Source organism: Dermochelys coriacea, chromosome 11, assembly GCF_009764565.3.
Source record: "Dermochelys coriacea isolate rDerCor1 chromosome 11, rDerCor1.pri.v4, whole genome shotgun sequence".
NCBI classification, from domain to species: Eukaryota; Metazoa; Chordata; order Testudines; family Dermochelyidae; genus Dermochelys; species Dermochelys coriacea.
In genome coordinates this window covers 62,724,013-62,747,278 of record NC_050078.2, presented here as the reverse complement: position 1 = coordinate 62,747,278, position 23,266 = coordinate 62,724,013, and the positions used below count along the sequence as shown (strand labels likewise).

Sequence of the window (23,266 nt, the reverse complement as noted above, 5' to 3'; positions counted from 1 at the left end):
GCTGCAGATTGTCATACCCTCTTCCTTCACCTGGACTGAACATCTCAATCAAAAACAATGATGCAACATTTTTCCCTCACGGAGAACCAACATTTGTTCTAGTCTCCCAGCAGGTTCTCTCTCAGCAGAATGAAGAGTCCCAAAGCATTTTAGTCACAATACTCAAAGTTATTGCCTTCACTTTGGCCAGATAAACTTGGGGGGGAGGAAGGGGGAAGCGGGGAGAGAGCAGGCTGCACTGCATTCATTAAATGACAAATGCTGCTTTCAGCAAGACAAAAATATTGGGAACTCCCATGCACATGCACAGGATCTATTGTCTGATCTAGTTCCAGCAACTGTGGAATCCAGATCTCAACTGGATTCACAAAAGCCATGTGCAGGTCTTCCAACACTCAAGCAAGCCTTACATCATGTTTGCTTCACCGAGTCCTCTCAACATTCTGTTCTTTATCTGATGCACAATAATGCCAGCTATCATTTCTTGAGCAGCATAAATCATTCTCTTGTGAATCCCTCAAGAAATCCTGGGAAATTTTTTTTTTTTTTTAATATTTTTAACCCTGAACCACGGTTAATAATTTAGTCATCACTTTTGGAATTAATATTTTACACTGCCACTACCCACATTCTCCATTGCTGTCAAGGGGAAATCAAAAGAGAGAAACATCTAGAGTCTGGACAAAGCCATCTTTAGGCTTTTGGGGCTCTCCCCACCCTCTTTTATACATCACATAAAAATAAAGTTGCAAAGTCAAGCACTCAAAACTTAGGAAGGTCCAGAATTAAGATTGACTATACCATAATCAGGTTTGGCAGAATTAGATATTTTAATTATATAATTTCAACAGATACCAATGCTTTTTAAGCATTTTTCATTTAAAAATGGATTTTTACTTTATAAATTTTCAGAGTTGTGCAAAATTATGGGGTTTTAGAAGTTTTTCAATTTTTATCAAGTTAAATTTTCACAGTTGCAGGAAGTTACAAGAAGGGCAAACAATTATTTAATAACAGTAGATGCAGAGATCAAAAAGTTAAAGCTTTATAATTGTTAAAAACACAAATTGTCAATACCATGCCAAAATGTACAACCAATATTAAAATAAATTAATTTCTCAAGCAGCATTTTTCTTACTCCAAGTTTAGATTCTTATCAAATGGAAATATTTTTTTATCACTTTGTGCCTGTGCGCATATATTATATATATAGGCATGCAAGTGGTGAAGTCAAAGTTTACTAACATCTACCAATAAAACTCTAATCTTTCCAAACCTAACCATAAGACATACATACAAAAGGAGTATTTTTATAAAGCAAGATGACACTTGTTTTTCATATATGGAATTGTATCAGCAACATGATTAATGAGCAGGACTGGAACCTTCAGATCCAGAGTACATAACTCTGTCCCTTCAGCTAACAGAGTGACTGATAGCAGTAGTAGATGGGCCCATCCACAATGTCAGTCAGTCACAAGAAGGTGAGGACACCATTTACAAGTGGGATTGACAACAGAGACTCAGGAATTTTTTGATTTATTCCAGATTCTGAGGCAAGGTATTCAGCAGTTACTCCTGCTCCCACAAACTCTCCTAACCCAGATCAGGCCTGTTTCTCTTCTCAACCCCCAACAGGCCAAGACCAGGCCTAAAGTATTCGTACTCTGACACACTACAGGCAATTACTCAATTCCCTATTCCCCTTCTATGGAAGGTCCAAGGATAGCTTTGGTATCTCTCCCTTATCCCCCAGAATAAGGAAAGGACATGGGTTCTTGCAGCAACTAGGGTCATAGTGCTTCAAGTTGGGGGACCAAGTGAAGAAACAGAGTCATAAGGAGAAGATTTCAGGCTCAACTATGGGAGAGGTGCCAAGGGAACTACTGCAGCTTTGACCAGACATTTCTGAGATGTAATAGATAGGAAAATTGACAACTGTGTGAGGGAAGGCAGGCAAGAAGATGAGAAAAAAAGAACTACAGAATTGAGCAAAAGGGAAAGAAAAAAAAATTGATGAATGGGGGAAAGGAGAAGAAAAAGTGAGCAAGGAAACACAGAAATGATGTCTAGGAGAGGATAGGGCATAGCAACGTATTGGCACAATGGCTATGTATTTTGGCATTTCCACTAAGTATGGACAAGAAAGTTTTTGCCTGGGTTGATAAACCATTACATTTTCACTACAATTTTATTTGAAAGGCAAACATCAAACATGTTTTTTGTCTAGAAAGGTAAATCAGTTCATATCTTCAGAATATAGATAAGTGAGATTTACCTAGTGTCCATAAAAAATTGGAAAGTTTGTTGTTTTGCCCACTATTTGAAAGAATGGAGATTAAGAAGTTAAGCAGAACAAAGACATCTTTAAAAAAACAACATTATATAATACCTCAAACTGACCTATTTCACACTGAGTAATGTAAAAGGATGTACTTTTACAACAAGATGAAATAGAACATGGTGTTGCTTCAGTTTTTTTTCCTAATAATATGTAGCAGAAACTGTGTCAAAATACCAAAAATCCTACTTGTACTGATGTTGCTTATGCAGGCCATGGACTATGTTCTCCATGATGACTTTCTTGGAACTAGACTTTTCTTTCCACCCTACTGTTTTGTGTCTCCCAAAAATCTAATCAGCCAATCACACCTTTCAGCTTAACTACAATGACTTTACTTGGCTTAAAACAAGACAAACTAAGTAAAATAAGCTCAGCTAGACGGCTCTTACATGCTCTTAGATGGTCGGTTCTAGAAGCAGACTAGAAGGGCAATTGGAATATAGAATGTTCCAGATCTTACAGATGCAGTCATTCCATACAACCACCACTGTGCACCTTCCAATACAACAGGCTTTGGTTAAATGGAAGGTGGCAAGGAAGAAAATGAAGTTTAAATGCCTCAGGCACTTCATTTGTGTGTCAGATCAAGTTTAATATTCTATCAGGGTGGATAAAAATCAATGATTTTAAAATATATATAAGGATTTTTATTTAAATTGGATTTTTGATAAAATGTTTCTTGAGGAAAAAACCTACCTAAAGATCATTTGAATTAAGATACATTATAACTCAAATATCTCATCATTGAATATGGATTATAAATTCTAATTCTATATTCACGTAATCTTTAATAAAAATTTTGTAAATGAGTTCCAATAGTTCATGGATTAGGGACTCAATCTTATCAGGTTCCAGGGGCTTCTGCATAGATTTAGGTTAATCTTTCTGTCTACCCAATGGGACTCAGTGCTCAGTCTAGAAGATGCCATCAGAGATGCTTAGTTTTGCAGTTGTCAAACTGTGGATTTGTGTCTCCAGAGATAACATGCTTGTTAACAGCAAAAATGTTTAAAAAATATATATAGAGAGAGAGAGAGAGAAATGAGAAATAACAGATTTCAACCCTATTGTCCCTCTGCAAAGTTTCAAAAAGTTCAATGAACAGAAGATTGTTGGGGTCGGAACAGATCTGGACAAGGAGAAGAAGTCTGGAGATAACTGCAAGAAGGGAAGGACAGGCAGTAGAAACAAAAGTGAAACTGTTTGAGCAGCATATTCCAGAAGTCTTGAGGTCTTTCTGAGTGTAGCCTTCATTGATTTGAGATCTATCATACCATTCTCTCACTAGAAGGGAAACCTATAATGGCAGCAAGCCATAAAAGAGACCCAGTTTGGGAATATTTTAATGAAGTTCCTCTACCTGTGGGTAAGACAGGCATGTGTACAAAATGCAAACAGCACAACAAAGAAATGCAAGGCCTGGTTTCCCAAATTAAACAACAACATCATGAAAAGTGTTCCTTCTCAAGCTGTGTTGAAAATGATGAAAGGAACATGTCTGACCTTTCAGGATCTCCAGATTGGTAAACTTTTATTTCATTACTTCTTTCTTAAGGACTGCCTGTCTTCTTTCTGGACTATTCTAGAATTCTCATGTTTGAAAAAAAAAAAAAAAAATCCAGAATACACATTATTGTTGTTTTAGTTAAATAAAACAAATTTAAATGTCTGTCTGGTGATGTTCTCCCAATACAGCCTGGCAAGAAAATCCTCCAAATATTAATGATTAACCTGTTGAATTGGAGATATTTATTAAGTTATTAAGAGGTGAAATATCTGCTTCAATTACCTTTGGTAAATGAAATAACCAAACAATCATTCATTTTCTGATATAGCTGTAAAACTAATCTGAAAAGTTTTAAAAATAAGTCACTTTAAAAATGTACACTGTGTACCTTCTAAAAATGAAACCTACATCTATCACTGAGTTGTGAAGAATATGTATTAAGGTTATAACAACCAACAAGAACGCACTTTTATGTAGAAATCCATGATTAAATTGAGTCTTCCTGACTAGTGATTTAAATCAAATCCACCCTGTATTCTATCCATGTTACATATGAAAGGCAATTATTCTACTACACTTGTCACCCCATTAATAAATATGTTCACATATCAAAATGGACTCAACAGGACTTTTCCCACACAGATTAAGTCCACAGCTCTTCAGTCAGGACACTCACACTTGACCTTATTCCCTGTGTCTGACACACCCCATATAACTATCTCCTTACTCTGAATTCCTCCAGTTATATACAGATCAACATAAATTTATCCTCTGAGTCACCCCCAAATGATTCTTTTTTTTTTTTTTTGGACAGCGCACCCTCCACAAATGCTTCTACATTACCAATTGTGTCAGGCTCATGCTGGAACAGAAACAAGAGCTTAATAGTAAAAAGCCATACACAGGTGTTGGAAGCTTAGTGCCCCCTCTCCACCTGGGTACCTCCTTTAATGCCAATCCGCTTACAGGTTTTGATGGACAGATCTGGGTTCTTTTGGATCCCGCCACCCACTCAGCAGGGTGTATCTTTTCTTTTTTTTCCCCCCCTCTATTTGGCGGTGCCTCCACCGCCCTTGCTCCTTCCTGGCAGTGTCACCAGGGCAGCTTGGGCGGAAAATTCTAACTACAGAGTAATCCCCACTTACTTGCCAGATAGTTGGAGACTTCCAAGAAACAACACAAAACACAAACACAATAATTATATGAAACAGGAGACAAATCAACATAACAGGGTAAAACACTATTTTTAGGGTCACCAGTGCCCACACTGCAAATACCCGTGACTCGATGTAAAATTAGTGTCCCGTTGGTACGCATACTTTGCTGGGTCCCTTGATGACCTATAACCACAAAATTCTTCTCTGCAGTGATTTAGCAGTTGGCTGACTGGGTTCAGTGCAGCCCAAAGGACTCACAAGTGGGAGAAGGTACTAAATCCCTCCACAGAGGGAGGGCCTCTCACTCCCTATCTGGTGCTGGGTAGACTCCGAGTCTGCCTTGGCTCCCCCTCCCTACCAGGGACAGCGTGCCTCTCCCCGAGCTGCCAGCACACAGAGTCCCAGGAATCTATGTAATCTCCTTGGGGGTTACAGAAATATTCCCCTATATGCTCAAGCCTATCCTAAACTATAATAGTGAGACACATATAACATGAATGTCAAAGATGATAAATACCTTTCATCTCCATGCTGGACCTTTCCCCACTCACATTTGTAGAAGTCATCTCCAGTCTTCTACATGTGATATTTTAATAGAAAACACTAATTTTAACTTGAACTTATCCATTGCCATTTATACACCTCATCTGTATAAAGTAGTTGACAGAAAAATAAGTCTGCAAATAAAGTTAATATTTAATGCTTTACATTCCCCAAAGAGAACCAAAAGCTGGATTTTTGCATTTAAATCTCTGGAGGTGGGGGTAAGGGGAGAGGTGGAGTATGGGGATATGGAGGAAAAAAGTTGTATGAAAACTGACAGCCTCCTAGTGACATTAAAAGTTTTGAAGAAGCCACCACTGAACCAGAGAACATTTATGAAATGGTTCATGAAATAATGTGAAGCGTATTCCAACATGGATGTTTGTGTAAGCAGAGTCAGGATGAGCTCTACCCTGACATCTGGTGACAAGTCATGGTGGGTTGTGGAAAAGAACTTCAGGGGCTGATCTTATTTGCATAGGCACACCCACCCTGCTTAGATGTTACTTTGGCTGCTGTAGGAGCCCCAATTTCGCTGTTATTGGGGCAAGAATAAACTTATTAACCTGATTAGGACAGTGGAACTGTACTTGGCCTTTTGTTATGATGAGGGATTCACCATCAACTAAGCAGCACTCGCTAGGCAAGGGTCATGGGTTCCAAAACCCAGTAAATCAAGAGAGGCTGGGGACAGGTATTAATACTTGGTGGCATGGGTCCCCTGGTGAGGGCCTTACATGCTAATTGCACTTAGTCCTCTCTCCACTGTGGAATATCAGAGCTAATTTTGATTCCATTAGGAGTCTAGTTACAGGCTGCTGAGCTGAATTCAATTTGGGCTAATAGTGCACCAGCACTGAGGCTCCCCTACTACAAGCTGAAATCACAAAAGAGCTAAACTTACTAAGAGCTGAAATCACTGAGTGTTGTGTTAAGTAGTGGGGGGAGCCTGAAGATATATGGCAAAGCAGTTTGTGGGACGGCTGGCAGAGCAGAGCAGTTTGTCGGATGCCTGGAGCAGCTCATGGGGGTGGCTGGCAGAGTGGAGCTCCATGGAGAGGTGGGGTAATCAGCTTTGGAACATGTAAGGTGCCCCTTAAACTCCTCCCCCCAGGTTGGGAGGTAAAACTCTGCAGATAAACTTTCAAACCCTGGGGCTGCCCTGATCAGGGACAGAGACTTTTGGGTCATTGGACTTTTGGGACTTTGGGTGATTTGGGGTTGCTGGACTCAAGAACCAAAGGGAAAGGACACGCCCCAATTTGCTTGGGGTGGGTTTTTTGCTCATGGATTGTGTTATGAATCCTGTTGATGGTGTTTCCCCAACATAATGCCACATTGTTTCTCTCTGTTATTAAAAGGCTTTTTGCTACATTTAGACTCTGTGCTTGCGAGAGGGGAAGTATTACCTCTTGGAGGCACCCAGCAGGGGGTGGTATATATTTGTCCCCAGGTCACTGGGTGGGGGGCTCGAGCCGGTTTTGCATTGCGTTATTGGAATGGAACCCCTAGATACTGAACCCGGCCCTTGTTGCTGCCAACTCTGACGGGCAGAAGGGTTACATTTGCATGGCAGGATATAAAGATTCCTACTTCGGGAAAAACTGTGGACAACAACTTTAGGGACCTTTTAATACAGACATGTGGCTATTTTCATGTACTTTAAAAAAAAAAAAAACAACAGGAAATCAGGATTTCAAGATGACCCTCTGACAAAAGCTGCTATATGCTCAAAACACAAAATTCTACTTTCTGATCCTATGACGATGTTTTGAAGGTCAAGATCTGGCCCTGAAAGTTTAATAAGAAAAATGAGAAGCAATTATGGAAGAGGTATGTGAAATATTTGCATTCACTGGCTTTTTCCATGGATAACCCTGTAATCATATACATATAAAAGCCGAGCCAGAAGGTTAACAGTAAGGTTATTGTTGAGCAATATTACACTAATAGCAAACAGAATTATCACTAACCTTTGGAAGCACAATATTAACATCAGATACCAAGTATTTCAAATTAACCGAAAAGCTAATACTACTTTGAAGAATTAGGTTTTTTTGTTTTTTTTTTTTGTTTTTTTTAAGTACAAGATGCAGCAATAATAATCTAATTCACAAGTTGGGTTTCAATACTTGAACAAGATCTCCACCTAGGTTGCTGCTTAACTTCTTTAAATCTACTTGGATAGGTTCAAATTGGGACAGTCATTAAGACAAGTTTTTGACCACATAAACCTTTCCAAAACATACATACATATAAAAATACTAAGAACTCGTTACTACAGACAGAATACAAGATAAGAGGCAATCAATATTGTGATGACATTTATAGTGATGTAAAAAATGTCATCTGCATGAACACCCATATATATCAAATAATTTATGCAAAAATGGGTGTAAAGTAAGTCTTAAGAAGCTTGTCTTTTAAGATGACTGCTGTCTCAGATTAAATTCATTTTCCTGGCAGAGCACTTCCCCTATGGCCCCAGTCATTCTCCCCCAACAGGTGAATTCCACAAACAGCTTTTCTTGTTTACGCTAGTGGTTTGCACTGGTACAGCTACACTGATGACTGAAACAGAGGCCAACCAGTGTAGAGAAGGCCTTAGTTTGTCACCCCGTTTCACGTGGCTATACATGTTCCTTTGCTTTAATCTCCTTGCACTGATTTTACCAAGAGCACCACACTTGCTACAGTAGTGGTTCTCATCCAAGGGTACGCAGTAGTCTTCCAGGGAGTACATCAACTCATCTAAATATATGCCTAGTTTTACAACAGGCTACATAAAAAGCACTAGTGAAGTCAGTATAAACTGAAAGTTTCACACACACATAAAAGAATCTCAAGCTTCATTCTAACATTAAACCTTCTATACTCTCTTTTCACATGCACTGTTAACTAGAATCAATCACATTTTCACCCAGACAGGGCACTAGTATAATTTGTTGTTAAGCATGAGTTAATATCATCATGACTGAATATGGCAAAATTTTACAGGATGGTAGTGATGCACTACGACATACAGTTTAAGAAAAACAATGATACAACCCAATCTCATTTCTCCTATAGAACTGACTTCCCAAACCTGAGAAGAGAGCTCCTAAGTTTCCTCACGAACCCCAACCTCTCAGCTAGCAGAATATTCTTCTGACACAACATCTAGTTGCTTCCTATTGTTCTAGTTTCCCTATTGATCAGCCAAACAGTTAATCTCTTAATACACAATGCATAAAAGGTTTCATTTCAACCCAGAAAAATGGAACACACTTATAATCACCACAGCATTCACATCTGAATGACAGCTGAACATAAAAGGAGCATCAAGCATGCAGCCATCTGGAAACAAAATGTATTCTTTCACATTATCTGTTCTCAAACCTTTAAGACAAAGGGACAGAGGCTGGCCCAAGACTTGTATTTAGTAAGATGCTCATTTCAAATCCATTGTCATTAACAAACATTGTCAAACCTGCAATAAAAAGGATAATAAGCTATTAGATTCTTCCACCTTCTTTGAATTCCAAGGGACTTGCTTCTTTTAATGGAAGAAAATCAGAAAATGCGAGATCCCCGAAGTTGAAGGATGTTGTCCCAAAAATTACATAGGAGAAAAACTAAAGTGGATTGCAATCAAATAAGCCTTTTGCCAGCTTTGTGTACCTATTATGGAATAATTTCCCCTCTCTATCAATAGCATATTTCCAGCAGAGTCCAAATTTTCTAGAGCTTACAAGCACAGGTTCTGCTCTCATCTCTTGTTGCCTATTTAGCAAAGTTAATGTTGGACAGAGTGGACAGTCCTGATAAGAAAAGTCAATTTTAAGTCAAAGTTTGGGATAAAATTTACAAATGTTACTGATTTTATTTCTGGGATATTTATGCAAAGGCTGATTTCTGTCTGTGTCTAACACAACTGTTAGAGCAGTGGTTTTCAACCTATGGTCCGCAGGCTATGTCTAAGATTTCTAAAGGGGTCTGGCACCTCCATTTTAAATTTTTTTTTTTTTTAAAGGAGTCCACAAATGAAAAAAAAAAAAAAAAAAAAAAGGTTGAAAATCACTGATGCAGATGAACATTGTGACATTCTGTACCTCAAATTAGCACCCTGAAACCCCCATATTCACCACTGTCATATGATATGCTTTTTACAATCCATGCCTTGTGAGTTGTTTTAAAAGTCTTTATCAGTTGAACCTTAATAGCCCCTTGAATTCTATGTACTATCTTTGTATGTGAAGTTATGAATTCTTGCTATGTGTGTTACTAAAATACGTTGTGCGATTGTCACTATTGAAAGGCCAGCTGGGCGTCTCCCAAAGGAGCAACCATCACTGGCCAGACAGGCTTTGATGGCCCATCAAGAACAATCCAATATTTCAGAGACTCCTTGGAGAGGGCACATACGCAATGGGAGCTGCTTAGGCTCCCATGTCACAGCAAGAATCTTTCTAGCAGTTGATAGAAAGTGTAAAAGAGGGACGGCTACATCATCACTTGGCCTCTCTCTTCCTCCATGTCAATACCTGGAAGATCATCTGGAAGACAAAGACTTTGAACTAGGGAGTTCAGTCCCAGGCTGGGAAGGGAATTCAGCTTGCGTTCGGAGATCCGTGAGCTGCCTGTCATGTGTATTGCCTGGCTTGCGACTTTTCTATTCTAGTTTCATAAAGCCTGCAACTCTTAGGAAATTTTCCAGAGATTTGAGCACATTCTGAGCAACTTCTCCAGAAACTTATGAGGACCAAGAAAAAAAATTAAATTGGCAGCAACTTGGACTTCTCAAAAGGCCATAATTAAATGGGAGATTTCAGAGTAGCAGCCGTGTTATTCTGTATTCGCAAAAAGAAAAGGAGTACTTGTGGCACCTTAGAGACTAATAAATTTATTAGAGCATAAGCTTTGGTAAGCTATGCATCCGATGAAGTGAGCTGTAGCTCACAAAAGCTTATGCTCAAATAAATTTGTTAGTCTCTAAGGTGCCACAAGTACTCCTTTTCTTTTTAATTAAATGGGAGTTGCACATCTATCTCCTTTAGGCTACTTCAAGAAATCCCAGCCTTTACGTGAGATACAAGGAGACGAATGGGAAGTAACCTTTCCGAAAGAGACCATTTCCTGAAAGTAGCTTATCTGGTTTCCGATTGTCTGTGTTTTGGGTAGGACAGTAGGGGTAAAAAATTTAGGCTGATGTTTAAGAACGTCGCCGAATGTTTTACAATAGTCAGTGATAAGGTCCTCTTGCTTACAAGAAACAATTATTATTAAAAAATCAGAATACCAGATGGACATACGAAGTTTTTCAAAAGGCAGATACATGCTGATGAGCATGTCAACCAGATATCAGAATATTGCTATATCTATCCCAAAAAACTACCAAATTTACCACCACTTTTGTGGCCATGCTCAGTTGGGTGACCAACTTAAAAGAAAAGGAATATATTACCGCAGGTCATGAATCCTCAAGGCAGAATGTAAAGTGTTATTTGGTGGGTGGATTTAAAACAAATAAATAAATAAATGTTTTTTATTAATTTAATACTTTTTTTAAAAAATAAAAGTGTGTCATAAGTTTGAGAAGCGCTGAGCTAGAGGAATTAAAGTTGAAATGAATACCTAAACTTACTATAATATTTAAAACCATTTAGGTAAATAAAAAAATTGGCTTCATCAATGAGTCCTCCTCAAATTTCAGTAAGTTAAAGGGTTCTAATATTTCTTTTTTTAATTACAAACAGAATCAGGGAGAAAAATATCTAACTTCTGAGGTCAACTCAATCTTTACAAATATGTCACAATGGCACGTACTTCATTATTTTCAGTCTACAAATAGTAGACATTCTGAACTGGTCAGTACACCCATCACTCTGAAGAGTTCCATTAGTCAACACCTCACATAGAAAAACAAATGATTTATTTCCCTCCACAAACAGCAGTGGCATAGCTACTCAAAAAACAAACCAAGTCCTTTAGGCTGCAATCCAACAGATTTGGAGCAAGTATTCCACCACTGAAGTTCTGACTCACCTGCAGACAACCACAGTCAGCCATTTAAAAATCATATCCAAATGCATCCGATGAAGTGAGCTGTAGCTCACGAAAGCTTATGCTCTAATAAATTTGTTAGTCTAAGGTGCCACAAGTACTGCTTTTTTTTTTTTTAAATCATAGTAAGCTGCAAAGACAACCTTTCATAAAGGGGCAAAGGAATGAGAAACCTAAGTGCCAGTCTGTTGTTTCTTGTAAATATGATTTGCAGTCAAGCAGATTGCATTTTTTGGTCTTAAAAATTTGATGACATTTTGCTTTATTAATTAAAAATAAAGGTCTATTCAGCAACAGCTGCTACTATTATCCTTGGGAAGCCAACGAACAACTGGTTTAGATTTCAAAGCACAGGAGTATCACAGGGTGCAATATTAAGTGAGGGTTTTGTATGGTAGTGCCACAGCATGAACAGACATCACTTCTAATGCAAGTACTGATGATGATGCAGAAATGATAGTAAGATCAGACTTTGCAGTAGTTTACCTATTGGAGGTATCTAAGGCACAATCACGAGATATCTAAAGAAAAATTATATACATTTACGAAAAAAAAGTCTTACTTTTTGGGGGGAGGGGGGACTCTAAAGAAGGATGCATGATGCAGAAGTCCCTTTGAATCCAATCACTGGTTTTTAATATTGTAAATTCTCCTTTCCTCACAGTTAAAATAGTAACTTTGTATGAAAAGTTAGCCACTGGCCTAGGTGCTGGAACTAGGGGTGCCGCTGCACCCCCTGGCTTGAGGTTGTTTCTATCATATAGAGGGTTTACAGTTCACTTCAATGGCTCTCAGCACACACACCCAAGACAAACTGTGCCAGCACCAGTGGCAAAAGGTTCCACAGAGAGCAACCAGAAAAGTGTGCATGCCCAAGAAGAGGAAAGAATGATACACGGACATGACACCTGGATAAGTAGTACTGTACACACTGACTTTCAAAAAGACTTGCTCCCTGAAGGAATTTCCTTTCTTTAGTGAATTTATGGATCCGAGTGTTCACTATCATTCAAAAATTTGTTTCTCGTCATCAAGATGTTCAAGTCTAACCATACTTGATTTTAAAAAGCCGTCTTGAAATAGGAAAATATTATTGAGCCTTTTTATTTATAAGGCAGGAGTGCAAGTATGAAAACACAGCTGAAAACAGCTTTTGCATTGTATCAGTTGCTATAGCACTTTCGCACCATTATTTTAAGGGTAAAAGACAGACATTTTAATTAATGCTGGAGGATATTTTAGATAAGACAGGTGTTTATACCAAAACCTGCAGTGCTCATGGCATCAGACTGATTAGGAAAGCCTGAAGAATGCTGTGCTCCATGTGGGAGGAAGTCTGTTGATTCAACAGCAGGATGCAAGGCTCAGCACAGCATGGTGCAATTCAATTGATGCACCATACAGAACAAATATGGGGGGGGAAGCATATTTCATAGAAAGTACAACTATTATTGGCAAGTAACTTCAGCCACTTTTTCAAGAGTTGTTTGGCATTTTATGCAATATCAATAGGATACATACTGCCTATCATTGTCAACTGCTTGTTAGAAATCATGTTAAACTGATATTCTAAACAAGCAAAAACTTTCCTTCTTTGTGAGAAATAAGCATTTAGATCAATTTATTTCAATTCCATTCTTTGCCAGAAGCTTTTTTGAAGATGATAAAGCAAGTAATCAGTGAAGGAGAATGTGTGAACATTGATTTGGAAGAAGTGAATGGATAATAGAAATTTTGCCCGCTAATTGTCTCTCTGTATCTTCTGTAAATCAATTGAGACTAGATTGGTTTCTACTGCTGTTTGCCCAAATGAAGGGTGAATTGCAACCTATCAGTATGCCCAATGGCATCCGATGAAGTCAGCTGTAGCTCACGAAAGCTCATGCTCAAATAAATTTGTTAGTCTCTAAGGTGCCACAAGTACTCCTTTTCAATATTAACTGAAGCCAATAACTTGTTCTCTCTGTTTACTGATAAAACCTGAGAAGTGGCAAGACATTTGATTTTTTAAGTTAAAGTAAAGAAAACCCTACAGAACAACATATTGTATGACAAGTTTGATTTTTCAGCACAAAGGCAGTTTTTCTAGCCAACTTATAAACACCTATGATAGGCAGGTAAGGAATGGGAAAAAAGCCTTAACCGTATATTAGCATTAATGGGAGTGATGAAGGGCACCAGTAAGCATTATTGCTATTCCATAAACTATGTTGCACAGAAAAAATGTTTAAGTTTCAGCTATAAATTTGCAAATTGACAGTTATCAGACTAATCAAAATGAAGATTTTATGCAAAATTGAGGACAGAATACCTTTGATATTAAATGGCTAAAATGTCTCCTCCGCCTCCCCCAGGCTCCCAAAAAATTATGCATTGGAATGATGTCCTAAAGCAATTAGAAAGAATAGTTCTGGTAGCATCTTATCAAAGAGATAAGAAATTAAATTATGAGGAAATTAAAGGAATACACTAGGATATGGAAGCAATTTTAAAATTGTATTAAAAATATACTGTTAGCCCTAGATCAAAAGCATCTTTGTTCCTATGAAACCATCATCTAAAGAAATTCCCATACAAATGTGTTGTTTAAATACCAAAGCCAGTGTTTTTAAACAGCCAAGAAAGATTTACTATCTTAACTATGATGCTAGTCTAAATACAAAAGCATTGAAGAAGTTCCAGCTATTGTGCTTATCAATGGGTTCATCTTTACCAGCACAAACAAAAAATGGAAGAATAAAACCCACTGTCACAGAAAAAGCTAATGTCAACATGATACGTCTTCCAAATGGCTAATTTGTGCCTCACTTCAACCAGTCGTACATGCGTGTTAAAAAGATTCAAAAAAAAAAGGCCACAGAAGGTTATATTCCCCACTATTGCTGGAAATAGCAATACCATTGTCAAGTTACCCCTGTATGAACTCCTGTTTAATACTGAGGTTAGTGGAGTAATTTGTTTCCCCCCCCCTTACTTATCTGGAAGAGGACTTCTCATCCTATACTTGTCAAGCAGTCACCCATAATAACGTGGGAAATCTAATATACCAAATTATACTCCAGTTTATTAGTGCGCTATCATAATGAGCAAACTTGAATGCTGAACAGCTTAATTATGATTTTCACATACAAAAATATATATCAAAGTCCCAAAGACAAATTAGAAACTTGATAATGAACTGCAGTTAATAAGAGGACAAGAGAATGTTAATATAGATACGGGGATGAGAAATTAAAAAAAAAAATCTGAGTGTTTAAAACCAGAGCTTGGAAATATGTAAATTATTCCTGATGTAGAAAGCAGATTATGGATAAATACAAATGGCATTAAAATATAAAAAGAATGAACAATTTTAGGGTGCATAATCTACCTAGTCATGGAAGAACCCACAAAAGCTAAAACCTACTTCTGGAAGAGGAAACAAGCAGTACAAATATTACCATTAATATTCTGTCTCTATTAATTATACATGTCACATAACCGCCTTCTACTTTGCTCATAAATTAAAACAACACTTGAACAGAAGAGTGTGCAAAACACCATCTATTTTCTACATTTTGACATCTTCCACAGTATCTGTGGAAACTTGGACTGTTTTTGCAAGTCAGATACTGAGTTTTGGTTCAAAATATTTTTTTTAAAGCTTCCGTTTTTAAAAAAAAAAACTGCAAAAGAACATGTAGTACTCCTTCTGCTGGCTGCTTAGCAACAGCCACATACTGTTCCAAAAGCTGTGATTGTCTTGTTATGGGGCAGGCATGAGAACAGAGAGGTTTATGAAGTTACAACAGAGAGAAATATTTTATTAGCAAAAAATTGAAGGTGACATAGTCAGCCTATAACATTAACCCTCTAAATACCTTTGAGCACAATGCTGACAATACACAAATAAGTTAATAAACACTATTTCCTATCCAATCAGAGATGTGCGACCATTATATTGCCTTCACCATTATGTCAGTGATATCCAGTTTGGTAGTCAAGGAGTTTACCACTACTTCTGTGGAACAAATTTGTGGTTTTGATAGTTTCTAACGAGTGGGTACCTATATCATAAAACCATAACTGACACTCTAGTAGGCTTTCCAAGGAGGGAAGCCAAGTATTCAGTTGGTACAGCAATTTAGTCACCCTCTGAAGTGGTCCCACCAAGTGAACCATCCAATGGTTAAAAAGTGATCCCAGATTTGAGAAGCAGATTATGGACACAGTCCATCTTTGTTTTGATGACAGAACATAAATGTTTCTACCTTGGAGGACTGATATGCATTCAAACAGAATATGATCATATCTATATGCAAGGCTCTTCCCTATTGCATACTTGCCTGTTCTTTTATGAAAGTGAGAAAGTTTAAAGGAATGCTGTAAATTTTGTTTCAAAGGGAGATAAAGTAAATGTCACTTTATCTAGAAGAAGGGCTGTTGTACATCGCATTCTCCAGGCTCACTGCTGTTCCTTTCTACTGAACATCCATGGGAACAAAAACTCATCATTTTTAAGTTTTTAAAATGCCATTGAGAGTCCGACTTAAAGTTAATAAGACAAAAACAATATACAGTTAAAGTTTCAATGTCCAGCCTTAACAAAGGGATTGCCTTCACTGCAAAATTAACTCAAGTCATAATTCAAGCATTGCCCCTAACTTCAGTTCCTTCCTTCCCTCTAATTCAAGTGCACTGGGTTTTTCACTCAAGTAGGCTGGCACCAAAGCGGGAACTGGCTAAAACTCAAGTGAGCACAGTGCATCAGCAGCTAACACAACACTCTGCAGTCCAGACACAGGCTAACAGCACTCAAATGTTTGGAGTGCTTTCGGTACCTTCCTAGAATTCCCCCTGTGCCCTGAAAAGATAGGCAAATTCTCCCCCAATTCATTGGGAAAGAATTCAGAAACTGACTTGGGTTACTGTTAGAGCTAGGCAAATAACAGATTTTCCATTTGCTGGCAATTTGAGGTTGGGGCGGGGGGGGGGGAGGGAGATAATCATTTAGGGTCAAACTAAACATTTCATTTAGATTTTGACCATTTTAAAGTGTTAGAGTAATTTTATCCAAAACGTGAAAATCCTGAAACAAAAATTCACTTTGCATCAGAATTAAAAACCATTTTATTTAAAAAAAAAAAAAAAAAAAAAAAAAAAAAAAAACATCAAAACACATTTAGATTTTTTTTTAAGGTGCTGTTTTTTGTCTGGGTTGTTTTTTGTTTGTTTTTTTAAACTAAAACACTTCTGCAAATTTGACACAAATTTGCAAAATGTTTCAGTCAGATACACGCTTTGGCATGAAAAAAAGAGTCCAAAAGAATTTCACTCACTTTTACTTGCCAGGATATTTACCCTTATAAAAGTCTTAGCACTGCACACAAGCGCAAACAGCACCAGCATGGACACAGCAACTCAAGCATTATTTTGCAGTGTGGCCTCCCTCACTGAAGCTTGACTAACTCAAGAGAGGTATCTCAAGTTAGCTATGCAATGAAGACATATCCTAAGATCGTAGAAATATCCAAACAAAGAGAGTAGTTAAGTAAGAGATGGTATGAAGGCAGCCAGAAAGATTATGTGGAGCTATTAGTCCTATAACTACACATAGGAAGCCTTAATTTACACACTACAAAACAATAACAAAAGCAGATATTGGACTTATACTGAAGATTTGTTTACTTAAGAGGTAAATATTGACTGAGATGAAGCAAAAATAGACTTTGCCGTTTCAGAACAATAAATCTTGATTCTCAAGAAAACGAGTACTAGAATTCTTATAATTCTCTCTCTCCCCTCATCTCACACACACACGGTATTTTTTCAAAAATATCTGGAATTCTCTCCTTCATGAGCAAAACATTCCCAAGTATAATAGCCTTTTTTAACTGATATTTTCATGGAGAGAATTTACCTCTGTTTTATGCGGAATTTAATGTCCAGAAAAGTTCTTTTTAAGCTCTGATGAGTCAATCGAGATGTAGAGCAAGAGGTTTGACCATTTAAAATTGCACCGATTTATTGGAAATTCGGTCCCAATAGTTGACCTTCATGCACAACACTGAAAAATTGTCTTATTGCACAACTTTTCAGCTGATAAATAAAATAATTCTGACTTTACAGTAAGTGTTATGAGCCTTTATGGTCAAATCTTGCCATGAGTCTGCCATGTGATCAGTCCAAGTTTGTTACAAAATGCAGCAAGCTATAGCAAGTAAAGCACCTCCAAGATTTTCAGCTATTTTATTTATAAAATCATTTTGAAGTGGAATAGCTATCTATTTACTGTACAATTTTGTCCCTATCACAAATATTATAAAATCATAGTTTAACAAGAAGCTGAATTCTTGAGACCATTATGAATTTGACTAATATTATACAAAATAATAGTAGAAGGACTTATACAACATAAATAAAAAAGAAAATACTACCCCCCACACCCTCAGCTTTATCAAAGGCTAGAATTCCATCAAATGAATATGGCAAGATAAGAAACAAATGCAAAGTTCAAGTTCTCTGTTTAGATCAGTAGAACCCCCAAGATGGAATTAAAACCTTACGTACGCATTATTATTTTAACTATGGCACCACAGTACATTAATATATATATTTTTATTTATATAAATAAAAATAAAAATTCTAAGTCTGTCCTATCCAACTCTCTTCCTTCCCAAACCTCTCATTCTGAAACTTTGGTACATTCCCTTCCTGGGTCCACTTTCCTCCTCCCCTATCCCATTGCTACATACATCTGGCCTTTTTCTCATCCCAGTTTCCCAACTTGACATTATACATTTTAAGCTATTTACACCCAGTAATCATATAAAAAGCAGTTTTCGAGTGTTATCACTATTATTCTGTATTCTAACTTCAGTCCAAATAAAGTGATCTAGACATTCTAAATACATATTTTTTAAACTTAAGTCAGTAAACATCTTTAAATAACAAGCCTATTAGAAATTCATATGTATAATATGCCCATACTTTATAGCAGATTTCAGGTAGTGACTAGTGGTACAAGGTCCCAGTATGTATCCAGTTTTTACTAATGTTCATATCTGTAAGTGTATTAATTACTTTTTTTAAATTGGGAACAAAGTGATAACAGGCCTAATCCATCCATGTTAGACAATGAACAAACAAAAGCACAGGGTTATTAGAATTGTCAGTGAATTCTATATACTGTATAATTAAACAAGCCAAAATACAGCAGTAACGATTCTTTAGAATTCTTCTAATAGTACAACTTCCAATGATAGTTAGCTAAATAAACTGAAGTTACCTAATATTTTGCATTAAGGTCTAAGATAGCCAATAAGATTTGCCAGAAACTAGATATTTAAAGAAGTGCATAGAAATTTTACTGTGCAACTCAAGGTGAACTAGAAAAAGCACACACCAAAATCTCAGCCACTGAATTAGAGATTTAAATCCAAATCAGCTCAGTACTTACTGTTTGAGCCTCTTATGTTGTTTTCTTTTGATTTTTCCATTATGTGTATTAACTGTAGTTTCAAATTATCAACATTAAAACTCACCAGAGTTTTAAAATAAACTGGGCTTATGCTCTTTTTGGTTTCCTTATGATGTATAAGGAGAGCCTGAAAAGTTTGAGAAGGGATGTGAAGTGTGAGAATGGATTCTGCTTTGTTTTATCTTAGAAATATCAAGAATGCAATGTCTGGTTTTCCCCAAGATTGGTTGAAGAACCTAGTGGATGTTTCAGAGGAATATAGGTTTCATAGTAGCAGCCGTGTTAGTCTGTATTCGCAAAAAGAAAAGGAGTACTGGTGGCACCTTAGAGACTAACAAATTTATTAGAGCATAAGCTTTCGTGAGCTACAGCTCACTTTTTTCCACCAAATGCATCATCCGATGAAGTGAGCTGTAGCTCACGAAAGCTTATGCTCTAATAAATTTGTTAGTCTCTAAGGTGCCACAAGTACTCCTTTTCTTTTTTCAGAGGTATATAGTGTCAGTTTTCACACCTTAATTAAGGCGGTAGAGGTGTTGAATCTTTTACAAAAAAGTTCCTTTTCTTGAAACATTACTTAACTATATACCGTGTTGTTATAGCCATGCTGGTCCCAGGATACAATAGAGATAGAGTTCCATGTAAGCTCTAAAGCTGGTCTCTCTCACCAACAGAAGTTAGTCCAATAAAATAAATCACCTCATCCACCTGGTCTCACTTCATTAACTAGTTAGGTATTAACAAACAAAACAAAAAAAAAATATGTGACAGTCTGGCTAAAAATTCCTTTCCACTCAGTTGTTCAGCCTTCATTCTGAACACTTGTTAATCATTTCATTAATTCTCCAGCCACCACAGCAAGACTTCTAGACTAGACAGGATCTGCAGTTCATAAGGTTTTTTCCCCCGCTTGTTTCTTTTGGTCCTTCTTTACACACCACAGAGAGAGTGCAAGCCAAATTTTGCAGGTCACCTTAAAGCTTTCCTCAATAGTTGTTCAGATGGCTCAGCACTTTAGTCCAAACTTTACTGCCATAAGGAGAGAACTGAATTCAATATTTAAAAAAAAAAAAAAAAAAAAAAAGTTTACCTAGGCCAAAAGTCCTTCTGCTTCTTATAAACCCTCAGCAAAGCGTATGCATATTTGGACAATTGGAGGCATCCTGATGGCCCACAGCCTAAGTAATATTTACTAATTTCTAGAACACTATTATGATAATATTTAATCCATAGCTGATTCAGTTTACAGTAGTGATTTTATATATTACACACACACAGTATACCAGTATGGAGAGAAAGAATATAGTACTGTTTTATACATTATCTCACTTAGGAAAGTATTTTAAAAGATATGCAAAGCACTACAGGTGCTTGTGTAGGCAAACATAGAAGTCACTGTAACTACCACAGTTAATACAGATTTGTACAATAATAAAGTTAGCACTTCGGACAACGTTTTCATACATTAATATTCAAAACACTCTTGTGAAGGGATGGTAAATATTATAATCCCAGTTTTACACATGAGAAAAACAAAGACAGAGAAGTCATATGATTTGCCCAAAGTCACAGAATGAGTCAGCAACAGAGAAGTCTCATGGGTTGCCCTTTAGCACTCCCTCACTCTCTGAAGACCCAATCCCGCAAGCCCTTACTCATGTGAGCAGTCTCAATGAAGTAAACTATTCATCTGAATAAGTGTTTGCAAAATCAGGTCTTTGAACTGAAACTATTGATCAGTACCATACCAAACTTATTCACTGGCCAGTCCTACTTTTTTTAATCTCAACCAGAGGCAGGTAAAAGATCAACATTCATCTGAAAAGTGGCACCTCTATTCATGCACTGTCCCTAGGATCATAAGGTCTGAGCCAAAGTCCTACCATACTATGTCGACTTTATTGTAGATAAAGAAAGTGTTTGTGGCACAGTGTCTGTAGCACAGCATACAACTTAAAATACAAGAAACTTTACACATTTTGACTAAGCCACTGTAACTAAATGGAACGCATTTTTAGATTGTCTATATCAACTGTTCATGCAACTTTTTGGCAGGGTTGTTCACACTAGTCCACCAAGCTCAGACTTCTAGTCCTTCTTTATTACAATAACTACTGAAAGCCAACTTCTATTTCAAAACTGAGTAATTCTGTTCTTCAGTGACTGTGCGGCATCTCATTCTGGACCTGCAGATTCAGCATCCCACTCATATCCACCTACTATTTCAACTGTGAAGTCACCAATTGCAAAATGTACACTTTAAAAAAAAAAAAAAGATTTCAGAGTAGCAGCCGTGTTAGTCTGTATTTGCAAAAAGAAAAGGAGGACTTGCGGCACCTTACAGACTAACCAATTTATTTGAGCATAAGCTTTCGTGAGCTACAGCTCACTTTGTCGGATGCATGCCATGGAAAAGCTGAATGCATCCGACGAAGTGAGCTGTAGCTCAGGAAAGCTTATGCTCAAATAAATTGGTTAGTCTCTAAGGTGCCGCAAGTCCTCCTTTTCTTTTTAAAAAAAAAAAAGTCAACCTTATACTTGGGCTAAATAATAAAATAGATGCATGACAGGTACAGAGAGACTCCTCTGTAAACAGACCGTCTGGTTTAAAGGTGCCCTGTTCTTAAGTGATCTTGGTGTGAAGCGGATGTGGCGAGTTTTTATCTTCCTTACCTTTTCTTTGGTTTTGAGGTATCTCTGGAGAGCCTGCTGGGTCAAGTCTCTGACACGGAGCCGCCCATCCTTACAGGGGACCACAATCCCCGTCTTCCCAAACGAAACAGTCACTTTCATCTCAGCCACTCACCCCAACCGCTCCCTAAACAAGGGTGACAAAGAGCAGGCCTGGGAGCCGAGGAGCGAGAGGTGGGAGCCGCTTCCCTCCAACCGGGGGGGCAGGAAGCGGCAGCAAAGCTCCGGACAAACCCAGCCCCGCGGGCGCGGGCGCGGGCGCGAGGCTCGCCCTCAGGAGCAGGTGCCTGGCCCGGGCTCTGGCGGGTGAGGGCCCCACGGCGGCCCCGGGGGCAGGGCGAGGAGAGGGCCACTAACCGCACCCCCGGCCTTCCTGGGGCGCTCAGGGCAAGGGCACGACTCGCACCGGGGCACCCAGCCGGAGGCCCCGGGCGCGGAGAAGGGCCCTGGCAGGCGGCTCTCTCCGACGGGGCAGGGGAAGCGGCTGCGGCGCGGCTCCCGCTGGCTCTCAGGGGAAGCCCGGGCCGAGCTCGGGGAGGCGGCGGCCGCGGCTCCTCCGCAAGCCGGGGCGGCTCCTAGCTGCGGCCACCGGCTCCCCGCCGCGCGCCGGGGCCGTGAGGGGAAAACTTTGAGCCGGCTCCTGCGCTCGCGGCCGGGCCTGGCCTGCGCGCCCGGCTCCGGCTCTTAAAGGGGCCGCAGCGACTGGCTGCAGGGCCTGCGGCACCAGGGCAACCGGGCCCCCGGCGCGGGTCACACTCAGCTACACCCCGCACAGATCACACGCAGTACGCCTCCCCCCTCCCCCCGCTACACCTCCACCTCCCCCCCCCCGCACACCTACACCTACACCCGCACCTCCCCCCGCACACCTCCACCTCCCCCTTCCCCTCCCCCACACACCTACACCTACACCCGCACCTCCCCCCTGCCCCCGCACACCTCCACCTCCCCCTTCCCCTCCCCCGCACACCTACACCTACACCCGCACCTCCCCCCCGCCCCCCGCTACACCTACACCTCCCCCCCCGCACACCTACACCTACACCCGCACCTCCCCCCCCCGCCCCCCGCACACCTCCACCTCCCCCTCCCCTCCCCCGCACACCTACACCTACACCCGCACCTCCCCCCCGCCCACCGCACACCTCCACCTCCCCCTTCCCCTCCCCCGCACACCTACACCTACACCCGCACCTCCCCCCCGCCCCCCACACACCTCCACCTCCCCCTTCCCCTCCCCCGCACACCTACACCTACACCCGCACCTCCCCCCACCCACCGCACACCTCCACCTCCCCCTTCCCCTCCCCTGCACAGCTACACCTACACCTCCCCCCCGCCCCGATACACCTACACCCACACCTCCCCCCCACACACCTCCACCTCCCCCTTCCCCGCACACCTACACCTACACCCGCACCTCCCCCCCCGCCCCCGCACAGCTACACCTCCACCTTCCCCTCCCCTGCACAGCTACACCTACACCTGCCCCCCGCCCCGCTACACCTACACCCGCACCTCCC

General features: G+C 39.6%; 1 protein-coding gene across 3 annotated transcripts in view; it reads right to left on the bottom strand.

Annotated features, from left to right (window-relative positions):
* PARD3B (par-3 family cell polarity regulator beta) overlaps nt 1-22,416 on the bottom strand; it is a 644,857-nt gene extending 622,441 nt beyond the window's left edge. For 2 of the 3 annotated variants that reach the window (XM_043505627.1, XM_038422315.2), the window contains exon 1: nt 21,726-22,415. In XM_043505627.1, coding sequence (XP_043361562.1) covers nt 21,726-21,845 — 120 coding nt within the window. In that variant the 5' untranslated portion in view covers nt 21,846-22,415. Of the gene's footprint in view, nt 1-21,725 lie in introns of all 3 variants that reach the window. The other variant, XM_038422313.2, reaches the window with a different exon arrangement.
* Nucleotides 22,417-23,266: the final 850 nt, after the last annotated feature.